Below are 25,212 nucleotides of genomic sequence, written 5' to 3'. Positions count from 1 at the left end.
AAAGGGAGAAGATACAGATTAGATATTAGAAAAAACTTTTTGACAGTTAGGGTGATCAATGAGAGGAACAGGCGGCCACGAGAGGTGGTGAGTTCCCCTTCAATGGACGTCTTCAAACAGAGGCTGGACAGACATCTGTCTGAGATGGTTTAGTGACTCCTGCATTGAGCAGGGGGCTGGACACAATGACTCTGGAGGCCCCTTACAACGCTAACATTTTATGATTCTATGAAGACTTATGTTCAACCTTTTCTAATTTTTGTTATAAGAAAGATCACTCATACAGTGTCATAATCTTGTTGCATACAACTGAGCCATCTTCAGCTCTTCTATAGTCTTTAAATTGTGCAAAACAGCAAATTATGACCCTTTCTTGGAATCAAGTTATATTGATTCTCAACAATAATAAAAAAAAAAATACATAATGAAATCCTGTCCTTGATCCCCTTTAAGCCCTTTCATCTAACTGTTACAGATACTGATCATTAGGACTTACGCTTAGGGTTGCCATTATTATTATTATTTAGCAATCTTCGGCTTGATCTTGAGCCATGGTGACTTGATGAAACGATCTGTAGGAAGATCGATCTCGTGCAAGCCTAGATAGGTCCACCAGAGTTTTCTTTGCTCTCTTTTATTTTGATTGTATCAAGCCATTGCGTTTCTCATCTTCCTCTTCGCCTTGTTTCTACTATGCTTCCCATTATGATGTCCTTCTCCAGTGATTGCTGTCTTCCTATAATATATCCAAAGTAGGCAAGTCGTAGCTTGGTAATCTTTGCTTCAAGTGACATGTCTGGCTTGATTTGTTCCAAAACTGATTTGCTTGTTCTTCTTGTCATCCATGGTATTGATAATGTGGCGCCCCTGAGGGTTCAGAGGTACTGCACCTCACCCAGAGGTGTGGTGTCTCCTTCTCTCAGGTAAGGAGGGAGTGCTGCCCGGAACCCCAACACCTGCATCCAACACTACACTGCTCCAGGTCGGCTGGAGGGGCAAGATGCAATGTGTTTTCCTGCTGAGCCCTGTCCCTGGCTGGAGTGGGGGGAACTCATAGGTAGGGAGAACCAGTAGTGGGTGTGGGTGGAGGAAGGAGTTTAGGGGAGCACTATAGAGTGAGATATAAAAAGGGAAGCCATCTTAGGGTGGCAGGCTAGTAAGTGGAGAACAGTCTGGGAGCAGAGTCTCTTTAGGAGCTCTGCTCCACAAGCAGGGCCCACTCCTAGAGGCCCAGGAGGGGAGCAGAGGAGTAGGCTCCAATCTACAGAAGGGATCCCAGGGAGTACGGTGAGTGCGAGATGGCACCCGTATGCCCTGAATCTGTCAGAAGACAGAGGGATCGTAGGCCGCAAAAAGGGGACCGGCCCCTGGGCCAGCCGTGTTACTCCAAGTCTCGGCTGGGAAAACCGGAGGCTTCTGACTTATATAGTCAGTTGCCGAAGCCTCATTCTAATCTCCGTGAGGGTCCAGCAGGTCTGGGAACTCCGACAAGACAGGAAGCACTTCAGAGCACCCGAGCGGGATTGAGAGTGGGGAAGCGCAGGGCAGGAGGGAGAAAGACCCAGCGTGAAGACGGTCTAGCTAGGAACACAAGAAAGTGGGGTTCTGTCAGGTGCTCCTAATCTGCCTGAGGAAGAGCTGAACCCCTGCCTGGTGAACGCAGCGCGACGTGGGAGGCTGACACCTGTACAGTGCACCAGTGGAACTGTTATAAGAACTGTGAGTAAAAACTCGGATGACTGCACCGTACTGCCTCCGTCCATTCTTTCATCTGCGCCATCCTTCCCTCCCTGCACTACAACGCCCAGCGCAACTTACACATCCTATGCTGCCCTGGAGCTAGCTCTACCTGTGGAGAGCCACACCATCCCAGCTGCCGTAACACCAGCTCCAGAGGACTGCTCCGCAGCGGCGGCTCCCTTTAGCCGCATTCCACAGGTGGCGTCACGAACACTATCCCAAAAACCCCATATAAACAAAATTCCCCTTTTTGGTGACCGCCCTGGGCCACGGACCGGGCCAGCCACCGTGATATCCCCCACCGGCATCCATAGGCCCGGCTGTCGAGTACCCCACGGCTCTGGGGGCGAGTCAATAACATCCTTCTCCAGCACCAAATTTCAAAGGCATCAATTCTTTTTCTGTCTTATTTCTTTATCATCCAAGTTTCGCATCCATATGTTACTACAGAAAAGACAAGACTATGTACGAGCCATGTCTTCATCGCCAGTGAAATGTTCCTCGATTTGAAGACTTTGTCCAATGATTTCATTGTTGATTTGCCCATAGATATTCTCCTGTTGACTTCTGGTGTCATCGCTGTATCGAGTGATCATTTATCCAAGTAGGTTGAAGTCTTTTACAACTTCCAGTTCATTACCATCAATCTCAAATGTGCCCGGGTCGTACCTGGTAGTAGTCAATATATTTGTCATCTTTGTATTGAGTAGCATTCCCATATTTGAGATTTCCATCTTGACACTCCATGATAAGTTTTTCATTCCACGCTTGTTGCTATCAATGCTGTATCGTCTGCTTATTTGAGATTGTTGATGATTCTTCCAGCAATTTGGCTGGACTCATCAAAAAAGAAGAAGGAATCATGGTTGCAAACTGTCCAAAAATTCGAGAACAGTTGGTCAAAATAAGTCACTTTTTTGTCCTGTTAAGGCATCTGTGATTTTTCTGAAACTGAAAAATATTTAGATTTGAGAGTCCTCAGTGGTTGATACCTTTTAATGGCTAACTGAAAAGATGGTAACAAATTGCAAGCTTTCGAGACTACTCAGGTCTCTTCATCAGGCATAGTATAACACAAAATCTGAAGAGTCACATATTTATACACAATAAGACACAAAAATAATGTAATAGATAAGACAGGTGATGGAAAGCAGAGTTATTATGGAAGAGATCAACAGTTCTGGCTATAAATATTTTAGCAGTTAATAGATAAGGAGTGTGAAGGTTTTATTGTCCTGTGACTAGGTCCAGTGTTATGATGGCCTCACAAGTCTGAGGGGCACATTCCTTAGTTGATGTAGAATGACATAAATCCATGCGACACATTCATTCCTGCTCTGAAAGTGTCAAAGGTCATCATCAGTTTATATTCTGAGATTTCTCTTTCTCTTTGAGATTTGAAATTAGCTTTTAATACCAGTAATTTCATGTCTTTTATGCTGTGATCACGGGAACAAAAATGCTTGTCTACAGGTAGATCTATTCTTTTTTCTTTTATTGTGTGGCGATGATGATTCATCCTTGTCCTAAGTTTTTGCCCCGTCTTCCCTACATAAAGACCCCCAGCTGGACATTTAGTACATATACACTACATGAGATGTGATACAGCTGAACATACCTGGGATCTTGTAGTCCTGATGTGAATTGGGGATCTTTATCTTGTCTGTGGTCGTTATACATGGACAGGTTTTACATTTTTTTCTGGTTGCAAGGAAAGGTACCTGTACCTGGTGGAGATGACAGGGAGCTTCTGACAATGATGCTTCTTAGGTTTAGGGGCTGCCTGAAACACAGAAGTGGGGGGTCTGGAAATATGGATTGTAATCGGGCATCTTTTTGTAGTAAGGGTTGTAGTTTCTGTGCAGCTCTCCTTAGCGCTTCCAGATTTAGATTGTAGGTGACTACTAGAGGCACCCGGTTGCATTCTTGTTTGGTTTTGTAATGCAGATGATTCCTTGATATTCTGGTGGCTCTTGTAATCTGGTTCTCAATTGTTCTTGGATGGTAGCCCTGATTCAAAAAGGTCTTTCTGAGGCTATCAAGGTGTTTGTCTCTATCCATAGGGTTGGAACATATCCGATTGTATCTGATGGCTTGGCTGTAAACAATAGAGTTTTTTATGTGTTTTGGATGGAAACTGTCCCATTTAAGGTATGTAGGACGGTCAATTGGTTTCCGGTACAAGGATGTCTCTATTTCATTGTTCTGTAGCTTGATGATGGTGTCCAAAAAGTTAACTTCAGTACAGGAGTAGTTGAGTGTTAGGTTGATGGAGGGATGAAATCGATTAAAGTGTTCATGGAACGTCTTCAGCTGTTGCTCAGACCCCGTCCAGATGATTAAAATATCGTCAATGATACGATAGTAGGCCAGAGGCCTGATGGGACATGAGGACAAAAAGTCACTTTCAAGCTTGGCCATGAAAAGATTTGCGTACTGTGGAGCCATTTTACTTCCCATCGCTGTACCAGTCTCCTGTAGATATATGTTGTTATCAATTTCAAAGTAATTGTGGGTGAGGATGAATTCTGTAAGTTTGACCACAGCCAAGCCAAAAGATAAATCTGATATGTTCCAACCCTATGGATAGAGACAAACACTTTGATGGCCTCAGAAAGACCTTTTTGAATCAGGGCTACCATCCAAGAACAATTGAGAACCAGATTACAAGAGCCACCAGAATATCAAGGAATCATCTCCTACATTACAAACCCAAACAAGAAAACAACTGGGTGCCTCTAGTAGTCACCTACAATCCAAATCTGGAGGCGCTAAGAAGAGCTGCACGGAAACTACAACCCTTACTACAAAAAGATGCCCGATAACAATCCAGATTTCCAGACCCCCCACTTCTGTGTTTCAGGCAGCCCCCAAATCTAAGAAGCATCATTGTCAGAAGCTCCCTGTCATCTCCACCAGGTACAGGTACCTTTCCTTGCAACCAGAAAAAATGTAAAACCTGTCCGTTTATAACGACCACAGACAAGATAAAGATTCCCAACTCACATCAGGACTATAAGATCCCAGGTACTTTCAACTGTATCACATCTAATGTAGTGTACTTAATTATATGTACCAAATGTCCAGCTGGGGGTCTTTATGTAGGGGAGACAGGGCAAAAACTTAGGACAAGAATGAATCATCATCGCCACACAATAAAAGAAAAACCAATAGATCTACCTGTAGCCAAGCATCTTTGTTCCCCTGATCACAGCATAAAAGACATGAAATTACTGGTATTAAAAGGTAACTTCAAATCTCAAAGAGAAAGAAGAATCTCAGAATATAAACTGATGATGATCTTTGACACTTTCAGAGCAGGAATGAATGTGTCGCATGGATTTATGTCATTCTACATCAACTGAGGAATGTGCCCCTCAGACTTGTGAGGCCATCATAACACTGGAACTAGTCACAGGACAATAAAACCTTCACACTCCTTATCTATTAACTGCTAAAATATTTATAGCCTGAACTGTTTATCTCTTCCATAATAATTCTGCTTTTCATCACCTGTCTTACCTATTGCATTATTTTTGTGTCTTATTGTGTATAAATATGTGACTCTTCAGATTTTGTGGTATACTATGCCTGATGAAGAGACCTGTGTAATCTCGAAAGCTTGCAATTTGTTACCATCTTTTCAGTTAGCCATTAAAAGGTATCAACCACTGAGGACTCTCAAATCTAAATATTTTTCTATCTACTGGCTAACCCAGTACAAGAATACATATTTTCCCTATCTGAAACTGAAGAAACTGATACAGATTGTTTTGACTTTAATTATCATCATTTTACAGTTTACAGTGAATGCAGCTCATATCTCATATCAAAATTCTGGACTTGTAGACATGGATCTCTTGTAATAAGCATGATTTATTATAGTTTTTCAATGTATCCGGAAAAAATATTGTCTGTCTGTGATTTTTTGATAAACCGTCCAGCAAAAATAAAAAGTCAAGTTGGCAACCCTGTTTATGCTGTCAGTTGTCCTACTGTGACACATATCAACAATTTACTACAGCTATTGTACCTTCACAAAAATGTCAAAAAGTTTTCAGAATTGATTTTTGTCAGTGAGCTTTAAAATGTGACTAAGGAACTGAGAGCCGGATTTTTGATGCTCTGTGTGCAGCCATACCGTATTGTAAAACCATAATGAGACTTTGACATATGGAAAGTTTGCTGGACAGGAAGTTGAGCTACATACATGACTCTATATATCGGTTTCCTTTTTCTTTTCATTGCAGAATTAAGAAATGGAGCCTCTGCGTTCTGTAACTTTTCGGCTGGCTCTGGTTCTTTGTTGTCTGGGAGTTTTCTCCTCACGTGAGTGTTTTCTATATGCATGGGAGGAGATTAAAAGTTGTGACATTATTTCGGATAATGTGGTGTTGCCAAAATTTTACCTTAAGAATCCTAATTTTAGACTTTTACTGTATTTTATACTGTTTCATCTTGGACAAAAGAAAACTATATTTAATCTTGTGGGCTTCCAGTACCTGGGGTTAAGCAAATAACTCATTGATTGTTAGCCTTCGCTGAGTTCCTTCCACCAGTCCAGTATTGAAGCCCTTATCTCACAAGAACCTTTACTGAATTTTAAGAAATACTGACGTCATTGTAGTTTAACATTTATCCCTCTAGTTTTTTTTTTAAATTTCTACTGAAATTTGACATAAATGTTAAATAGAAAAGTTACACATTAATCTATTTTATTTTACTTTTCAATTTCTTAGTTTTAGTTTTTATACAACTATTTTTTTCTTTTTTGCCATAAGTCCAAACATATCCCTAGCTCTACAGCTAGCCCTAACTCTACTTAAAAAATATGTAAAAGCATAACATTTATTATAATGTTAGTGTATCTTTTAATTTACAGTGATTTGTTTTACATTTGGGAATTTGGGACAGTTCTCCCAGCAGGTCTTTGTTTCTCCTTTCAGTAAATTATAAAAGGAGAGGCGAGGAGCTGCGAGAGAGCAGAGTGCAGCACATGCCCATGATATAATGCTGTCTTGCTCAACTTCTGACATCTCAGCCACTGCCTATACAAAGTGCAGCAGTCAAGATGCGTTTTTCATTGCTGCTGCGCTCTGCATAGGCAGCAACAAAGATGGCAAAGTTTACTTCATGATCCTGATAGCTTTGGTATGTCAGTCACTTCCTATGCACAGTATAGCCCCGATAATAAACTCATCCTTGTGTGTGTAGAGAGATGGACAAGAGAGACTAAGTAACTGAAAGCAAACACCACGCTCTGCTGGAACAAACTGAAAATGAAAGTAAACAAAGAATTGTGCTAGCAGGAACTAAATGTTGCTTGCAGATAGGCAGGGGGAGATACTTTGTGGCTGGACCTGATCATGTGACCCAGAGAGTTTCCTGGGTATAAAGGCCCTGTGGGCCAGATTGCAGGGGGCTTTTGGCGCAAAGAGAGCGCAGGGTGTGGATGTGCACCGGAGGAGACGCTGCAGCTAGAGATTTGGCGCCGAGCTGCACAGTAGAGCAGACGTGCTCCAGATGGCTCTTCTCCCACGATTGCCCAGTTTGGCTGGACGGCCAGGTCTAGGAAGACTTCTGGTGGTCCCAAACTTCCATTTAAGGATTATGGGGGCCACTGTGCTCTTAGGGACCTTGAGTAATGCAGAGATTCTTTTGTAATCTTGGCCAGATCTGTGCCTTGCCACAATTCTGTCTCTGAGCTCCTTGGGCAGTTCCTTTGAGCTCATGATTCTCACTTTGTCTGACATGCACTGTGAGCTGTGAGGTCTTATATAGACAGGTGTGTGCCTTTCCAAATCAAGTCCTATCAGTTTAATTAAACACAGCTGGAGTCCAATGAAGGCGTAGAACCATCTGAAGGAGGATCACAAGGAAATGGACAGCATGTGACTTAAATAGGAGTGTCTGAGCAAAGGGTCTGAATACTTATGACCATGTGATATTTAAGCTTTTCTTTTTTAATAAATTTGCAAAAATTTCTACATTTCTGTTTTTTTCAGTCAAGATGGGGTGCAGAGTGCACTTTAACCCCTTTCCAACCCATGACGTCTTAGTACGCACATTTCGTACCCCCGGTTTAGTGAGGGCTGCTGCGCTGAGCCCTCAGTGAACCGAGCACATGTCAGCTGATTCTTACAGCTGACATGTGCCCGCAACAGCCGGGGGTGGAATCGCGATCCACCCGCGGCTGTTAACATGTTAAATGCCGCTGTCAATCTCCGACAGCGGCATTTAACGCGCGCTTCCGGGTTGCGCGTCATAAGCCCCGCCCATCGGCGACCCCGTCACGTGATCACGGGTCACCGATGGGTGGGCATGACAACCCAGGGTCTGCAGCAGACGCCTGCGGTTGTCATGATCTCGTCGCTATGAGCGCCACCTAGTGGTCGGCGCTCATAGCACAGGACCATTTCTGCTATATGCAGGGGATCTGCTGATCCCCTGTATGTAGCAGAGACGATCAGACAACTGCTGCTTCTAGTCTCCTATGGAGACTATTGAAGCATGCAGTAAGTGAAAAAAAAATGTTTTTAAAAATATTAAAATATATATATATATATAAAAGTTTAAATCACCCCCCTTTCGCCCCATTCAAAATAAAATATATATATATAAAAAAAACCCCACATACACATATTTGGTATCGCCGCGTTCAGAATCGCCCCATCTATCAATATAAAAAAAGAATTAATCCAATCGGTAAACGGCGTAACATGAAAAAAATTCTAAACGCCAGAATTACGTTTTTTGGTCGCCGCAAAATTGCAATAAAATACAATAACGGGCGATCAAAACATCGGATCTACCCCAAAATGTTATCAATAAAAACGTCAGCCCGGCGCGCAAAAAATAAGCCCTCACCCAGCCCCGGATCACGAAAAATGGAGACGCTACAGGTCTCGGAAAATGGCGCTATTTTTTTTTAGGTTTTTTTACCAAATTTTGCAATTTTTTTTCACCACTTAAATATAAAATAACCTACACATGTTTGGTGTCTACGAACTCGTAATGACCTGGAGAATAAGAATTGCAGGTCAGTTATAGCATTCAGTGAACGTGGTAAAAAAATAAATAAAAAACAACTGTGGTATTGCACTTTTTTTGCAATTTCACCGCACTTGGAATTTTTTTCCTGTTTTCCTGTACACGATATGGTAAAACTAGTAATGGCGTTGAAAAGTACAACTTGTCCCGCAAAAAATAAGCCCTCACACAGCCATATTGCCCAAAAAATAAAGACGCTATGGCTCTGGGAACAAGGGGAGCAAAAAACGAAAAAGCAAAAACGACAAAACCCAAGGTTGCGAAGGGGTTAATGAGAAAAAAGCATGAACTTTTTAGAATTTACCAAATGGCTGCAATGAAACAAAGAGTGAAAAATTTTAAGGGGTCTGAATACTTCCCGTACCCACTGTATACACACTGTATGTATATTATTTCCTTTGTGGGCCTATAATTTTATCTCCTGTCTACACTTTGTTCTTGATTTGTAGCATTTTAGTGCAGGTACTCGTGTGTGTGTGTAGTGCCACTATACCATTTGTTCAATAAAAGTTATTTTTCTCTTTTCTAACACTTGCCCTTTAATTATTTTTGGATCCAGTATTTAATGTTCCTCCTCGTTGATTGTGTTATACATTAGTGTGAGCGTAAGGAAGAAAACGTAGGCTGCACATAACCGAAAAAAGCATGCGAGCAGCCACTTGACCATCGACTGAACTGGCAATCAAAGCTGAATCCTAAGGCCACGGCCCCACTATCAGTATTTGGTCAGTGTTCGGTCAGTATTTTTTCTCAGGAGTGGGAGCCAATACCAGGAGTGGGTGATAAATGCAGAATTAATGACTTGTTTCTATTATACCTTTTCTCTGATTGTTCCTCTCCTGGTTTAGGCTCCCACTCCTGAGAAAAAATACTGACCAAATACTGATAGTGGGGCTGTGGTCCAACAGTATTAATATTAGGCACTCTTAGGATGCAGCATCATACAGTCACTGCCAAAGTTGCTGCCTGGACCCGGAAACCTCTTTAATTAAACAACATTTATTCTCACTTCCAGCCATGGTGAAGGTGAGAAGAGGTGATCCTGCTGTTCTGCAGTGTGAGGTTGATCCTGGAGACACATTACTATCAGTTACATGGAAGCTTCGTCTATATAATTCATCCTGTGTAATATCATATAAAATAGAGGAGGATAATACAAAGATGTCATTCAGCTCCTGCAGCCCAAGAATGAGAAGTGACCATTTATCACTGATAGTGTTGAGCGATACCTTCCGATATCGGGAAATATCGGATCGGACCGATACCGAAAAAGTATCGGATATCGCCGATTCCGATACCGGAAACCAATGCAAGTCAATGGGAGAGAAATATCGGAATGAAAATAAACCCTTTCTTTCCTTGTAGGTTAATTCTACATGAAGGAAAACAACTAAGAATAATGTAGAATGTATTGGGGGAGGTAGGGGAGACAATAAAGGCATAGAGGTTTAGCCCAATCAAATGGAATAGCAGGAATTAATATTTTTTTTAAGACGTTCTGAGTTACGGAAATATTGACTATGTTAAGTATTTTTATATTTTGTCAGATATTTATGTTTCACTACTTCCATGCTCTTCACCTTCTTTTTTACTTCTCCCACACTTTCTTCTTCATCATCCTCAGCATCTTTTTCATCCTCTTCTTCTTCACCTTCTTCATCTTCTTCTTCTTCACCTTCTTCATATTATTCTTTTTTTTTACATTCTTCATATTCTACTTCTTCATCTTCTTCATCTTCTTCATCATATTCTTATTTGTGACAGGCATTCCTGTAGTTGTTATCTATAAAAGGTTGGACATTACACCTTTCGTTCTGCCCGTCACAAAAGATTTACAACAGGATTTGTCCGCGTTCAGTTTGGCCTGCAGCAGCAGGTCTTTTCCAGGGGCACCACGAAGAGGAACGGACTCACCCCCATACACTGCTTAGTCATCTTCTGCTTATAATTTAGATATTATCTTTTGCTCTGATTTTTAGTCTTATGCTTAATGTTCTTCCGCTTTTTGTTCTGCAGCTTCTTGTATTTCTGCTTCTTGGTTTTCTGTCTCTTGTTCTTCTGTATCTTGGTGCTTGTCTTCTCTTCTTTGTCCTCTTGGTCAACTTCTTCAGGGTCATCTTCTTGGTCTTCTTCGGGGTGGTCTTCAGGGTCGTCGTCTTCGGGGGTCCTCGTCTTCGGGGTCCTCGTGTTCTTCGGGTTGGTCTTCTGGGTCCTCGTCTTCGGGGTCCTCGTCTTCTTCGGGGTGGTCTTCAGGGTCCTCGTCTTCTTCGGGGTGGTCTTCAGGGTCCTCGTCTTCTTCGGGGTGGTCTTCAGGGTCCTCATCTTCAGGGTCGTTGTCTTCGGGGTCCTCGTCTTCTTAGGGTTGGTCTTCAGGGTCCTCGTCTTCAGGGTCCTCGTCAGGGAGATCCAGAGTGATTACCAAGAACCATTTCAAAAAGCTTGAACTTGGAAATGTAGCAGAAGGTACAAGAAAGCTGAGGAACTACCGAGAACCAGCTGACGGTACTGGAACCCGGATGGGTAGCAGAAGGTACAAGAGCCAATGGAACTACCGAGGACCAGCTGACGGTACTGGAACCCGGATGGGTAGCAGAAGGTACCCATGTAAAAAAAAGTTCAAGGCCGCGAGCCGGCTGCAGTTACCAAAACCCACAGTCCTACAGGGGGTGCTTGTCCTATTGGCACTATGGAACCAGCCTTCATTGCCTGATCCCGCAGCCCACATAGGAGCCACCTAAACTGCAGGCACCATAGAGGCGGCTAACCCGACCGCAACACGACAGGACAACGCATTGGAGGCAAAGTGACGTTGACACTACCCGGAAACAGCTGGCGTGCTGGAACCAGGCTGGGCAGGAGGGAGTACCCGTGCCAAAGTCACTGCCGAGAACCAGCTGACGGTACTGGAACCCAGATGGGTAGTAGAAGGTACAAGAGCAAATGGAACTACCGAGGACCATCTGACGGTACTGGAACCCGGATGGGTAGCAGAAGGTACAAGAGCCAATGGAACTGCCGAAGACCAGCTGACGGTACTGGAACTCGGTTACTAAGCAGGAGGTACCTGTGCCAGAAAGCACTACCAAGGACCAGCAGACGTTGGTGGAACTTGGATACCGAGAAGGAGGCACCTAATCCAAAGGCACTGCCGAGAACCAGCTGATGGTACTGGAACCCGGATGGGTAGTAGAAGGTACAAGAGCAAATGGAACTACCGAGGACCAGCTGACGGTACTGGAACCCGGATGGGTAGCAGAAGGTACAAGAGCCAATGGAACTGCCAAAGACCAGCTGACGGTACTGGAACTCGGTTACTAAGCAGGAGGTACCTGTGCCAGAAAGCACTACCAAGGACCAGCAGACGTTGGTGGAACTTGGATACCGAGAAGGAGGCACCTAATCCAAAGGCACTGCCGAGAACCAGCTGACGGTACTGGAACCCGGATGGGTAGCAGAAGGTACCCATGTAAAAAAAAGTTCAAGGCCGCGAGCCGGCCGCAGTTACCAAAACCCACAGTCCTACAGGGGGTGCTTGTCCTATAGGCACTATGGAAGCAGCCTTCATTGCCAGATCCCGCAGCCAACATAGGAGTCACCTAAACTGCAGGCACCATAGAGTCGGCTAACCCGACCGCAACACGACAAGACAACGCATTGGAGGCAAAGTGACGTTGACACTACCCGGAAACTGCTGGCGTGCTGGAACCAGGCTGGGCAGGAGGGAGTACCTGTGCCAAAGACACTGCCGAGAACCAGCTGACGGTACTGGAACCCGGATGGGTAGTAGAAGGTACAAGAGCCAATGGAACTGCCGAAGACCAGCTGACGGTACTGGAACTCGGTTACTAAGCAGGAGGTACCTGTGCCAGAAAGCACTACCAAGGACCAGCAGACGTTGGTGGAACTTGGATACCGAGAAGGAGGCACCTAATCCAAAGGCACTGCCGAGAACCAGCTGACGGTACTGGAACCCGGATGGGTAGCAGAAGGTACCCATGTAAAAAAAAGTTCAAGGCCGCGAGCGGGCCGCAGTTACCAAAACCCACAGTCCTACAGGGGGTGCTTGTCCTATTGGCACTATGGAACCAGCCTTCATTGGCAGATCCCGCAGCCCACATAGGAGTCACCTAAACTGCAGGCACCATAGAGTCGGCTAACCCGACCGCAACATGACAGGACAACGCATTGGAGGCAAAGTGACGTTGACACTACTCGGAAACAGCTGGCGTGCTGGAACCAGGCTGGGCAGGAGGGAGTACCCGTGCCAAAGACACTGCCGAGAACCAGCTGACGGTACTGGAACCCGGATGGGTAGTAGAAGGTACAAGAGCCAATGGAACTGCCGAAAACAAGCTGATGGTACTGGAACTCGGTTACTAAGCAGGAGGTACCTGTGCCAGAAAGCACTACCAAGGACCAGCAGACGTTGGTGGAACTTGGATACCGAGAAGGAGGCACCTAATCCAAAGGCACTGCCGAGAACCAGCTGATGGTACTGGAACCCGGATGGGTAGTAGAAGGTACAAGAGCAAATGGAACTACCGAGGACCAGCTGACGGTACTGGAACCCGGATGGGTAGCAGAAGGTACAAGAGCCAATGGAACTGCCGAAGACCAGCTGACGGTACTGGAACTCGGTTACTAAGCAGGAGGTACCTGTGCCAGAAAGCACTACCAAGGACCAGCAGACGTTGGTGGAACTTGGATACCGAGAAGGAGGCACCTAATCCAAAGGCACTGCCGAGAACCAGCTGACGGTACTGGAACCCGGATGAGTAGCAGAAGGTACCCATGTAAAAAAAAGTTCAAGGCCGCGAGCCGGCCGCAGTTACCAAAACTAACAGTCCTACAGGGGGTGCTTGTCCTATTGGCAATATGGAACCAGCCTTCATTGCCAGATCCCGCAGCCCACATAGGAGTCACCTAAACTGCAGGCACCATAGAGTCGGCTAACCCGACCGCAACACGACAGGACAACGCATTGGAGGCAAAGTGACGTTGACACTACCCGGAAACTGCTGGCGTGCTGGAACCAGGCTGGGCAGGAGGGAGTACCTGTGCCAAAGACACTGCCGAGAACCAGCTGACGGTACTGGAACCCGGATGGGTAGTAGAAGGTACAAGAGCCAATGGAACTGCCGAAGACCAGCTGACGGTACTGGAACTCGGTTACTAAGCAGGAGGTACCTGTGCCAGAAAGCACTACCAAGGACCAGCAGACGTTGGTGGAACTTGGATACCGAGAAGGAGGCACCTAATCCAAAGGCACTGCTGAGAACCAGCTGACGGTACTGGAACCCGGATGGGTAGCAGAAGGTACCCATGTAAAAAAAAGTTCAAGGCCGCGAGCGGGCCGCAGTTACCAAAACCCACAGTCCTACAGGGGGTGCTTGTCCTATTGGCACTATGGAACCAGCCTTCATTGGCAGATCCCGCAGCCCACATAGGAGTCACCTAAACTGCAGGCACCATAGAGTCGGCTAACCCGACCGCAACATGACAGGACAACGCATTGGAGGCAAAGTGACGTTGACACTACTCGGAAACAGCTGGCGTGCTGGAACCAGGCTGGGCAGGAGGGAGTACCCGTGCCAAAGACACTGCCGAGAACCAGCTGACGGTACTGGAACCCGGATGGGTAGTAGAAGGTACAAGAGCCAATGGAACTGCCGAAGACCAGCTGATGGTACTGGAACTCGGTTACTAAGCAGGAGGTACCTGTGCCAGAAAGCACTACCAAGGACCAGCAGACGTTGGTGGAACTTGGATACCGAGAAGGAGGCACCTAATCCAAAGGCACTGCCGAGAACCAGCTGATGGTACTGGAACCCGGATGGGTAGTAGAAGGTACAAGAGCAAATGGAACTACCGAGGACCAGCTGACGGTACTGGAACCCGGATGGGTAGCAGAAGGTACAAGAGCCAATGGAACTGCCGAAGACCAGCTGACGGTACTGGAACTCGGTTACTAAGCAGGAGGTACCTGTGCCAGAAAGCACTACCAAGGACCAGCAGACGTTGGTGGAACTTGGATACCGAGAAGGAGGCACCTAATCCAAAGGCACTGCCGAGAACCAGCTGACGGTACTGGAACCCGGATGAGTAGCAGAAGGTACCCATGTAAAAAAAAGTTCAAGGCCGCGAGCCGGCCGCAGTTACCAAAACCAACAGTCCTACAGGGGGTGCTTGTCCTATTGGCACTATGGAACCAGCCTTCATTGCCAGATCCCGCAGCCCACATAGGAGTCACCTAAACTGCAGGCACCATAGAGTCGGCTAACCCGACCGCAACACGACAGGACAACGCATTGGAGGCAAAGTGACGTTGACACTACCCGGAAACAGCTGGCGTGCTGGAACCAGGCTGGGCAGGAGGGAGTACCCGTGCCAAAGACACTGCCGAGAACCAGCTGACGGTACTGGAACCCGGATGGGTAGTAGAAGGTACAAGAGCCAATGGAACTGCCGAAGACCAGCTGACGGTACTGGAACTCAGTTACTAAGCAGGAGGTACCTGTGCCAGAAAGCACTACCAAGGACCAGCAGACGTTGGTGGAACTTGGATACCGAGAAGGAGGCACCTAATCCAAAGGCACCACCGAGAACCAGCTGACGGTACTGGAACCCGGATGGGTAGCAGAAGGTACCCTTGTAAAAAAAAGTTTAAGGCCGCGAGCCGGCCGCAGTTACCAAAACCCACAGTCCTACAGGGGGTGCTTGTCCTATTGGCACTATGGAACCAGCCTTCATTGCATGATCCCGCAGCCCACATAGGAGTCACCTAAACTGCAGGCACCATAGAGTCGGCTAACCCGACCGCAACACGACAGGACAACGCATTGGAGGCAAAGTGACGTTGACACTACCCGGAAACAGCTGGCGTGCTGGAACCAGGCTGGGCAGGAGGGAGTACCCGTGCCAAAGACACTGCCGAGAACCAGCTGACGGTACTGGAACCCGGATGGGTAGTAGAAGGTACAAGAGCCAATGGAACTGCCGAAGACCAGCTGACGGTACTGGAACTCGGTTACTAAGCAGGAGGTACCTGTGCCAGAAAGCACTACCAAGGACCAGCAGATGTTGGTGGAACTTGGATACCGAGAAGGAGGCACCTAATCCAAAGGCACTGCCGAGAACCAGCTGACGGTACTGGAACCCGGATGGGTAGCAGAAGGTAAAAGAGCAAATGGAACTACCGAGAACCAGCTGGCGGTGCTGGAACCCAGGGTAAATACTAAAAACAGAGTGGAGCCAGAGGTGTAATTGGAGCAAGTTTTAAATCAGTAGTACAGTGGATGTGGACAAAGCAGGAGAATTTGCCGGACACACAGCAGGGGAACAGCTGACGTTACTGAACCCCAATAACACTGGAGCAAGCGTTGACTGTGCAGACGGCACTTCTGAGCAGCAACTAGCGGTATTGGAGCCCAGGGTAAATACTAAAAACAGAGGAGCCAGAGGTGTATTTGGAGGAGGTTTTAAATCAGTAGTACAGTGGATGTGGACAAAGCAGGAGAAAGTGCCGTCCGCACAGCAGGGGAACAGCTGATGTTACTGAACACCAATAACACGGCAGCAAGTGTTGACTGTGCAGACGGCACTTCCGAGCGCCAACTGGCGGTGTTGGAGCTCAGGGATAATACTGAAAACAGAGGAGCCAGAGGTGTAATTGGAGCAACTTTAAAATCTGTAGTAGTGAGAATGTTGACAGAGCAGGAGAAATTGCCGTCCGCACAGCAGGGGAACAGCTGACGTTACTAAACCCCAATGACACGGCAGCAAGTGTTGACTGTGCAGACGGCACTTCCGAGCGCCAACTGGCGGTGTTGGAGCTCAGGGATAATACTGAAAACAGAGGAGCCAGAGGTGTAATTGGAGCAACTTTAAAATCTGTAGTAGTGAGAATGTGGACAGAGCAGGAGAAATTGCCGTCCGCACAGCAGGGGAACAGCTGACGTTACTGAACCCCAATGACACGGCAGCAAGTGTTGACTGTGCAGACGGCACTTCCGAGCGCCAACTGGCGGTGTTGGAGCTCAGGGATAATACTGAAAACAGAGGAGCCAGAGGTGTAATTGGAGCAACTTTAAAATCTGTAGTAGTGAGAATGTGGACAGAGCAGGAGAAATTGCCGTCCGCACAGCAGGGGAACAGCTGACGTTACTGAATCCCAATAACATGGCAGCAAGTGTTGACTGTGCAGACGGCACTTCCGAGCGCCAACTGGCGATGTTGGAGCTCAGGGATAATACTGAAAACAGAGGAGCCAGAGGTGTATTTTGAGGAGGTTTTAAATCAGTAGTACAGTGGATGTGGACAGAGCAGGAGAAATTGCCGTCCGCACAGCAGGGGAACAGCTGACGTTACTGAACCCCAATAACATGGCAGCAAGTGTTGACTGTGCAGACGGCACTTCCGAGCGCCAACAGGCGGTGTTGGAGCTCAGGGATAATACTGAAAACAGAGGAGCCAGAGGTGTATTTGGAGGAGGTTTTAAATCAGTAGTACAGTGGATGTGGACAGAGCAGGAGAAAGTGCCGTCCGCACAGCAGGGGAACAACTGATGTTACTGAACCCCAATAACACGGCAGCAAGTGTTGACTGTGCAGACGGCACTTCCGAGCGCCAACTGGCGGTGTTGGAGCTCAGGGATAATACTGAAAACAGAGGAGCCAGAGGTGTAATTGGAGCAACCTTAAAATCTGTAGTAGTGAGAATGTGGACAGAGCAGGAGAAATTGCCGTCCGCACAGCAGGGGAACAGCTGACGTTACTGAACCCCAATGACACGGCAGCAAGTGTTGACTGTGCAGACGGCACTTCCGAGCGCCAACTGGCGGTGTTGGAGCTCAGGGATAATACTGAAAACAGAGGAGCCAGAGGTGTAATTGGAGCAACTCTAAAATCTGTAGTAGTGAGGATGTGGACAGAGCAGGAGAAATTGCCGTCTACACAGCAGGGGAGCAGCTGACGTTACTGAACCCCAATGACACGGCAGCAAGTGTTGACTGTGCAGACGGCACTTCCGAGCGCCAACTGGCGGTGTTGGAGCTCAGGGATAATACTGAAAACAGAGGAGCCAGAGGTGTATTTGGAGGAGGTTTTAAATCAGTAGTACAGTGGATGTGGACAGAGCAGGAGAAATTGCCGTCCGCACAGCAGGGGAACAGCTGACGTTACTGAACCCCAATAACATGGCAGCAAGTGTTGACTGTGCAGACGGCACTTCCGAGCGCCAACTGGCGATGTTGGAGCTCAGGGATAATACTGAAAACAGAGGAGCCAGAGGTGTATTTGGAGGAGGTTTTAAATCAGTAGTACAGTGGATGTGGACAGAGCAGGAGAAATTGCCGTCCGCACAGCAGGGGAACAGCTGACGTTACTGAACCCCAATGACACGGCAGCAAGTGTTGACTGTGCAGACGGCACTTCCGAGCGCCAACTGGCGGTGTTGGAGCTCAGGGATAATACTGAAAACAGAGGAGCCAGAGGTGTAATTGGAGCAACCTTAAAATCTGTAGTAGTGAGAATGTGGACAGAGCAGGAGAAATTGCCGTCCGCACAGCAGGGGAACAGCTGACGTTACTGAACCCCAATGACACGGCAGCAAGTGTTGACTGTGCAGACGGCACTTCCGAGCGCCAACTGGCGGTGTTGGAGCTCAGGGATAATACTGAAAACAGAGGAGCCAGAGGTGTAATTGGAGCAACTCTAAAATCTGTAGTAGTGAGGATGTGGACAGAGCAGGAGAAATTGCCGTCTACACAGCAGGGGAGCAGCTGACGTTACTGAACCCCAATGACACGGCAGCAAGTGTTGACTGTGCAGACGGCACTTCCGAGCGCCAACTGGCGGTGTTGGAGCTCAGGGATAATACTGAAAACAGAGGAGCCAGAGGTGTATTTGGAGGAGGTTTTAAATCAGTAGTACAGTGGATGTGGACAGAGCAGGAGAAATTGCCGTCCGCACAGCAGGGGAACAGCTGACGTTACTGAACCCCAATAACATGGCAGCAAGTGTTGACTGTGCAGACGGCACTTCCGAGCGCCAACTGGCGATGTTGGAGCTCAGGGATAATACTGAAAACAGAGGAGCCAGAGGTGTATTTGGAGGAGGTTTTAAATCAGTAGTACAGTGGATGTGGACAGAGCAGGAGAAATTGCCGTCCGCACAGCAGGGGAACAGCTGACGTTACTGAACCCCAATGACACGGCAGCAAGTGTTGACTGTGCAGACGGCACTTCCGAGCGCCAACTGGCGGTGTTGGAGCTCAGGGATAATACTGAAAACAGAGGAGCCAGAGGTGTAATTGGAGCAACTCTAAAATCTGTAGTAGTGAGAATGTGGACAGAGCAGGAGAAATTGCCGTTCGCACAGCAGGGGAACAGCTGACGTTACTGAACCCCAATGACACGGCAGCAAGTGTTGACTGTGCAGACGGCACTTCCGAGCGCCAACTGGCGGTGTTGGAGCTCAGGGATAATACTGGAAACAGAGGAGCCAGAGGTGTAATTGGAGCAACTTTAAAATCTGTAGTAGTGAGAATGTGGACAGAGCAGGAGAAATTGCCGTCCGCACAGCAGGGGAACAGCTGACGTTACTGAACCCCAATAACATGGCAGCAAGTGTTGACTGTGCAGACGGCACTTCCGAGTGCCAACTGGCGATGTTGGAGCTCAGGGATAATACTGAAAACAGAGGAGCCAGAGGTGTATTTGGAGGAGGTTTTAAATCAGTAGTACAGTGGATGTGGACAGAGCAGGAGAAATTGCCGTCCGCACAGCAGGGGAACAGCTGATGTTACTGAACCCCAATAATATGGCAGCAAGTGTTGACTGTGCAGACTTCACTTCCGAGCGCCAACTGGCGGTGTTGGAGCTCAGGGATAATACTGAAAACAGAGGAGCCAGAGGTGTATTTGGAGGAGGTTTTAAATCAGTAGTACAGTGGATGTGGACAGAGCAGGAGAAAGTGCCGTCCGCACAGCAGGGGAACAGCTGACGTTACTGAACCCCAATCACACGGCAGCAAGTGTTGACTGTGCAGACGGCACTTCCGAGCGCCAACTGGCGGTGTTGGAGCTCAGGGATAATACTGAAAACAGAGGAGCCAGAGGTGTAATTGGAGCAACTTTAAAATCTGTAGTAGTGAGAATGTGGACAGAGCAGGAGAAATTGTCGTCCACACAGCAGGGGAACAGCTGACGTTACTGAACCCTAATGACACGGCAGCAAGTGTTGACTGTGCAGACGGCACTTCCGAGCGCCAACTGGCGGTGTTGGAGCTCAGGGATTACAGTTCAGGTGGTAGAATCATGAACAGAACTTGAGACCTGGATACTTTTGCCAACAATTATTTATTCTGGAAGAGGACTGGCAAATTCATGAGAGATCCAGGCCTTGTTCATTTTGAGAAAAGTAAGCCGGTCAACGTTATCGGAGGATAGTCGCATGCGACGGTCTGTTAGTACACCACCTGCGGCACTAAAGACGCGTTCCGATAATACACTAGCAGCAGGGCAAGCTAGCACCTCCAATGCATACTGACTTAGCTCTGGCCATGTATCTAGCTTACAGACCCAAAACTTGAAGGGAGAAGAGCCGTCTGGGAGTACACTAAGAGGGCAAGACATGTAGTCTGTCACCATCTGACGGAAACGTTGCCTCCTGCTGACTGGAGCCGTCTGTGATGGTGTAGACATTTGTGGCGGCGGGGACACAAAACTTTGCCACATTTCGGCCATACTGGTCTTGCCTTGTGCTGAGGCGCTGCTTCTGCTCCCTCTTTGTGCAGAGCTTCCTCCACTGTCTCGACGCACTGAGCTGCTTTGTAAAGCACTAGCAGCACTGCTCTCGGTTGGAAAGGAGAACATGATGGAATGCACCAGTGCGTCTTGGTACTCCCGCATTTTACGCTCCCGGTTCAACGGTGTTATGAGGCTTTGTAAGTTGTCCCGGTAGCGAGGATCTAGGAGGGTGGACACCCAATAATCAGCCGTGTTGAGAATGTGGGCGATGCGGCGGTCGTTTCTCAGGCACTGCAGCATGAAATCAACCATGTGCTGCAGACTGCCAACTGGCCAAGAAACGCTGTCCCCTGCTTGAGGCGTGATCTCTGCCTGCTCTGCATCTCCCCACCCTCGCTCTAGATACTGACTACTAGAGCATTGTGTACCTCCCTCCTCTGGACAGATGTCTTCCTCATCCATTGACTCTTCCTCATCCTCCTCACAAATTGTCCCCTGCCTAGGCCTTTGTGAGGAACCACGTTGCGCAGACTGTAGAGAAGCAGATGGCATTTGTGACTCCTCATCCTCCACCTCTTCCAAAACCTTGTCCCTTAGTGCTTGCTGTGTTTTTTCAAGCAGGCAGATAAGGGGGATAGTCATGCTGACTAGTGCATCATCTGCACTCGCCATCCGCGTGGAATAATCGAAAGCACGCAAAACGTGGCAAATGTCCTTCATAGAGGCCCACTCAGTGGTGGTGAAGTGTGAACGGCGCGCACTGCGACTTGTTTGCGCCTGCTGCAGCTGGTACTCCATTACTGCTGCCTGCTGCTCACACAACCTCTCCAACATATGTAACGTTGAATTCCACCTGGTGGGTAGGTCACATATGATGCGATGTTCCGGAAGACGTAATCGGCGCTGCAGAGCTGCAATGCGTGATCTTGCATTGCTGGAACGCCGCAAGTGAGCGCACTCTATGCGGACCTTGTGAAGCAGTGCATCAAGATCCGGATAGTCCCTCAAAAAACTCTGCACGACCAAGTTGAGCACATGTGCCAGACATGGGATGTGAGTGAGGTTGCCTAGGCCCAGAGCTGCCACCAGATTTCGGCCATTGTCACACACTACCATGCCTGGCTGGAGATTCGCTGGCACAAACCACACGTCGCTCTGCTGCTTGATGGCATTCCAGAGCTCCTGCGCTGTGTGGCTTCGATTCCCCAGAGAAATTAATTTTAATACGGCCTGTTGACGTTTGGCCACGGCTGTGCTCATATTGGTCACCATAACAGGTAACCGTTCACGGGTCGATGTGGAGGTAGACCGTGACGGCTCCTGCAGCGCTGATTCAGAGGAACTGGAGTATGAGGAGGAGTCAATGTGTACAGACTGGATTCCTGCAATCCTTGGAGTTGGCAGAACACATACAGCGCCACTCTCAAGATCTGTACCCGGCTCCACAACATTTACCCAATGGGCAGTGAGGGAAAGGTATCGTCCCTGTCCATGCTTACTGGTCCACGCATCGGTGGTCAGGTGGACCTTGCTACTGACGGCGTTTTGTAGCGCATGTTTAATTTTTCCCTCCACATGATGTTGCAGGGCAGGGACGGCTTGCCTGCTGAAATAAAATCGGCTGGGCACGTTGTATTGTGGGACTGCCAATGCCATAAAGTTACGGACTGTGTCAGTCTCCACCAGCCTGAATGATAGCATTTCAAGGGCCAGTAGTTTAGCAATGCCAGCATTCAGAGCCTGTGCTCGGGGGTGGTTTGCCGAGTATGGGCGCCTTTTCTCCCATGCCTGTGGTAACGATGGCTGTAGACTGGCCTGGGAGTGTGAGGATGATGGGGAAAGTGGTGCTGTGGGTGGAATTACACTGTGTCCCTGTACAACAGTGCCAGAGATTCTTCCATGGCGATCCTGTGAGGAAGCCGAACCAGCTGTGTGTGAGCTGGAGGAAGAGGCTACAACACGAGCTGAAGAGGTGGTAGGTGGCGCTGTAGGTTGGCCTAGGTCTTCAGTGTGTTTTTGTAACTCCACCACGTGCTTGGTCCGCACATGTTTCCACATATTTGTGGTATATTGAGGTTGCTGACACTTTTCCCTCTTTTCACCTTCTGATTACACAGCTTGCATTTGACAAAGCAAATGTCATCTGCAACTGTGTCAAAAAAGGACCAGGCACTGCAAGTCTTGGGAGCGCCCGCTTTGGATTTTGGAAGAGCCATGCTCCTAATGGGTGCCGAAGTGGAGGCTACAGGCAACCAAGTCTGCCCCCTCCCTCCTTTTTGGGCTGTTCGGGGAATCTCTTCCTCAGAGCTGCTCCCACCACCTTCCTGTCCCTCACGCCATGATGGGTCAAGGACCTCATCATCTACACCACCCTCTTCAAACAACTGCTTCTCCTGGGTAGTCTCGACAGCACAGTACGCACCAGAAAGTGGCACCTGAGTCTCATCATCAGATGCGTACTGAGGTGTGCTGCTGACCATAGGCACTGTCCCACCCGCCTCTTCAGATTCAGAGAGACAAAACGGTTGCGCATCACTGCATACTACCTCTTCTTCAAATTCTAGAATTCTGCTTGGCTGGCCCCCTCTTTCCAAGCCAAGAGATTCAGAGAACAGAAGTAGAGATGGCTCCTGTCCAGGGCTCTCTGACTGCCTGGGCAATTTGGCAGGTGGTGAAGAGACAGATGGGTGCTCTTCAGTGCTCAGGACCTGAGAGGATCTGGAACTAATTGAAGTCGATGCGTTAGCTGCCATCCATCCGACAACGGCTTCAATTTGGTCCTCCCGCAGCAGTGGGGTACAGCTAGCTCCTACAAAGCTGCGCATAAAGGACTGTTCCCTGGTAAAACTGGGGGATGCTGAGTCACTGGTGCCCACAGCAGGCACAGAATCCCCACATCCTCTCCCTGCAGGCACAGAATCCTCACGTCCTCTCCCTGCAGAAACTCCACACCCACGCCCACGACCACATGCCTTACTCCCTGCCTTCTTCATCTTGGTAGACTGATAAAGATAGGCAGAAAAGTACTAAGGGCTTAGTGTGCTTATTCCTGAACAGCTGCTAACAGGTATAAGAAACACTAATTTTATAAAGTGTGGACTAGACTTTAATATGAGCTAATGTGGCCTACACAACTGTAAAGTGGAGTGTTTGGTGAACTTTATTTAGGTTTTTTTTGTCACAAAAAGACACTGGATGTGCCTAAAGATGTAATAACGATAGTATCACAAACTTTTTGTAGCTATTACAATGTAGGAAGGTAACCTACAATGCAATAGATGAGGCTACAAAAAATAGGCTAATACTAATCTGGCTGGGGCCACAGGGCCCAATGCTGCAGAAAGGCTCCTCTAACTACTCCTATATAGTGTGTTTGGAACCAATTTAGCTGAATACGGATGGAACCACCACACTAATAGGAGATATCAGGAAAAATTATGAATTGGCAAAAAAGGACAATGTATGAGGCAGTGACACACACTGAGTGCACTACAACCAGACGTGGCTGAAGCACACACTACAGGGTGAGCTGCACTCACACACCAGACCTTGCAGAAAGCGGTGAACAGCACAGAGAACTGTGCACTAGCACTGCAAGGCACAGCGATTTATAAAGTAGCTTGGGTAAAGCAGTATAGAGCAAATAGGTAGCTAAAACTGTCCCTCAGAACAACAGCGTCCTATCCCTAACTGAATTCACAGCAGAGTGAGCTCAAAATGGCGGCGGCGGCTTTTATAGTGCATCATGACATCATTTCAGCAGCCAATCACAGCCATGCCATTAGTTAAGATGCCTACATGCCTAACAGGATGTGCCCACACTTCTTAGGATCCTCATTGGCTGAATAAAATGAAAATGGCTCATTGCATTATGGGAACTTCCGATTCCGGTATACAATATTGCAAAAGTATCGGAATTAAGTATCGGAATTCCAATACCGCGAATATCGGCCGATACCCGATATTTCAGTATCGGAATGCTCAACACTAATCACTGATGATCAATAACACTGAGATATCTGATGAAGGGACGTACACTTGTTATGCGGTGGGTGAAAACAACGTAATAGGCAGAGAAACTTTCCTACAGGTATTAGATGAGAACCCTTTGCTATTACTTTTACTATAAATCTGAATATTTTGTACTGTTGTCATTTCTATAAAAACCCTCACCCCAACTGTTACATGAGATCTGTCCAAGAATATCTTAACCTTTAAAGTTTGCTGTTTGGTAAATGACCCTTTATAAATTGTATTGTAAAACAATCGGAGGATTATAAAAAATAAAAAAAACTGTAAAAATAGTTACAAAAGTGAAAAATAAAGTCCCAATAAAAGTCTAGCAATTTGCTCATATAAAGTCTTTATAATATTTTTCAGTTGAGCTGGTTCTATGTTGGAGCAGAAAGCCCACAATAAACTCCGCAATAGGCAAAAAAAAGAAAAAAAAAAAGGCCCAAGCAAAAAAAAATGTTCAAACCATCAGTTTTTGCATTGATACTTTGACCAGGTGATTCTTTTAATCAGGCAGCATCCATTAGGATAAAGGTTGGCTTTACAACTGGCAATTGTTCTCAACACTCAAGATGTTCTTTTACAAATAAACGACATGGTTCCCTATAAGGCCATGTTCACACTTTCAGTATTTGGTTAGCATTTTATATCAGTATTTGTAAG

General features: G+C 47.2%; 1 protein-coding gene across 1 annotated transcript in view; it reads left to right on the top strand.

The window, feature by feature from the left end:
• Positions 1–5,979: 5,979 nt before the first annotated feature.
• The window catches only part of LOC141239416 (cell surface glycoprotein CD200 receptor 5-like), a 32,408-nt gene continuing 13,175 nt past the window's right edge, over positions 5,980–25,212 (top strand). The window contains exon 1 of the mRNA XM_073668535.1: positions 5,980–6,069. Coding sequence (XP_073524636.1) covers positions 6,000–6,069 — 70 coding nt within the window. The 5' untranslated portion in view covers positions 5,980–5,999. The remainder of the gene's footprint in view (positions 6,070–25,212) is intronic.

The sequence above is a fragment of the Phyllobates terribilis genome, unplaced genomic scaffold (assembly GCF_046119375.1).
Source record: "Phyllobates terribilis strain yellow unplaced genomic scaffold, ASM4611937v1 Scaffold_2__4_contigs__length_985480577, whole genome shotgun sequence".
Classification (NCBI taxonomy): Eukaryota; Metazoa; Chordata; class Amphibia; order Anura; family Dendrobatidae; genus Phyllobates; species Phyllobates terribilis.
Note: the sequence above shows the minus strand (reverse complement) of the source record. Positions and strands in the feature narration are given on the sequence as shown.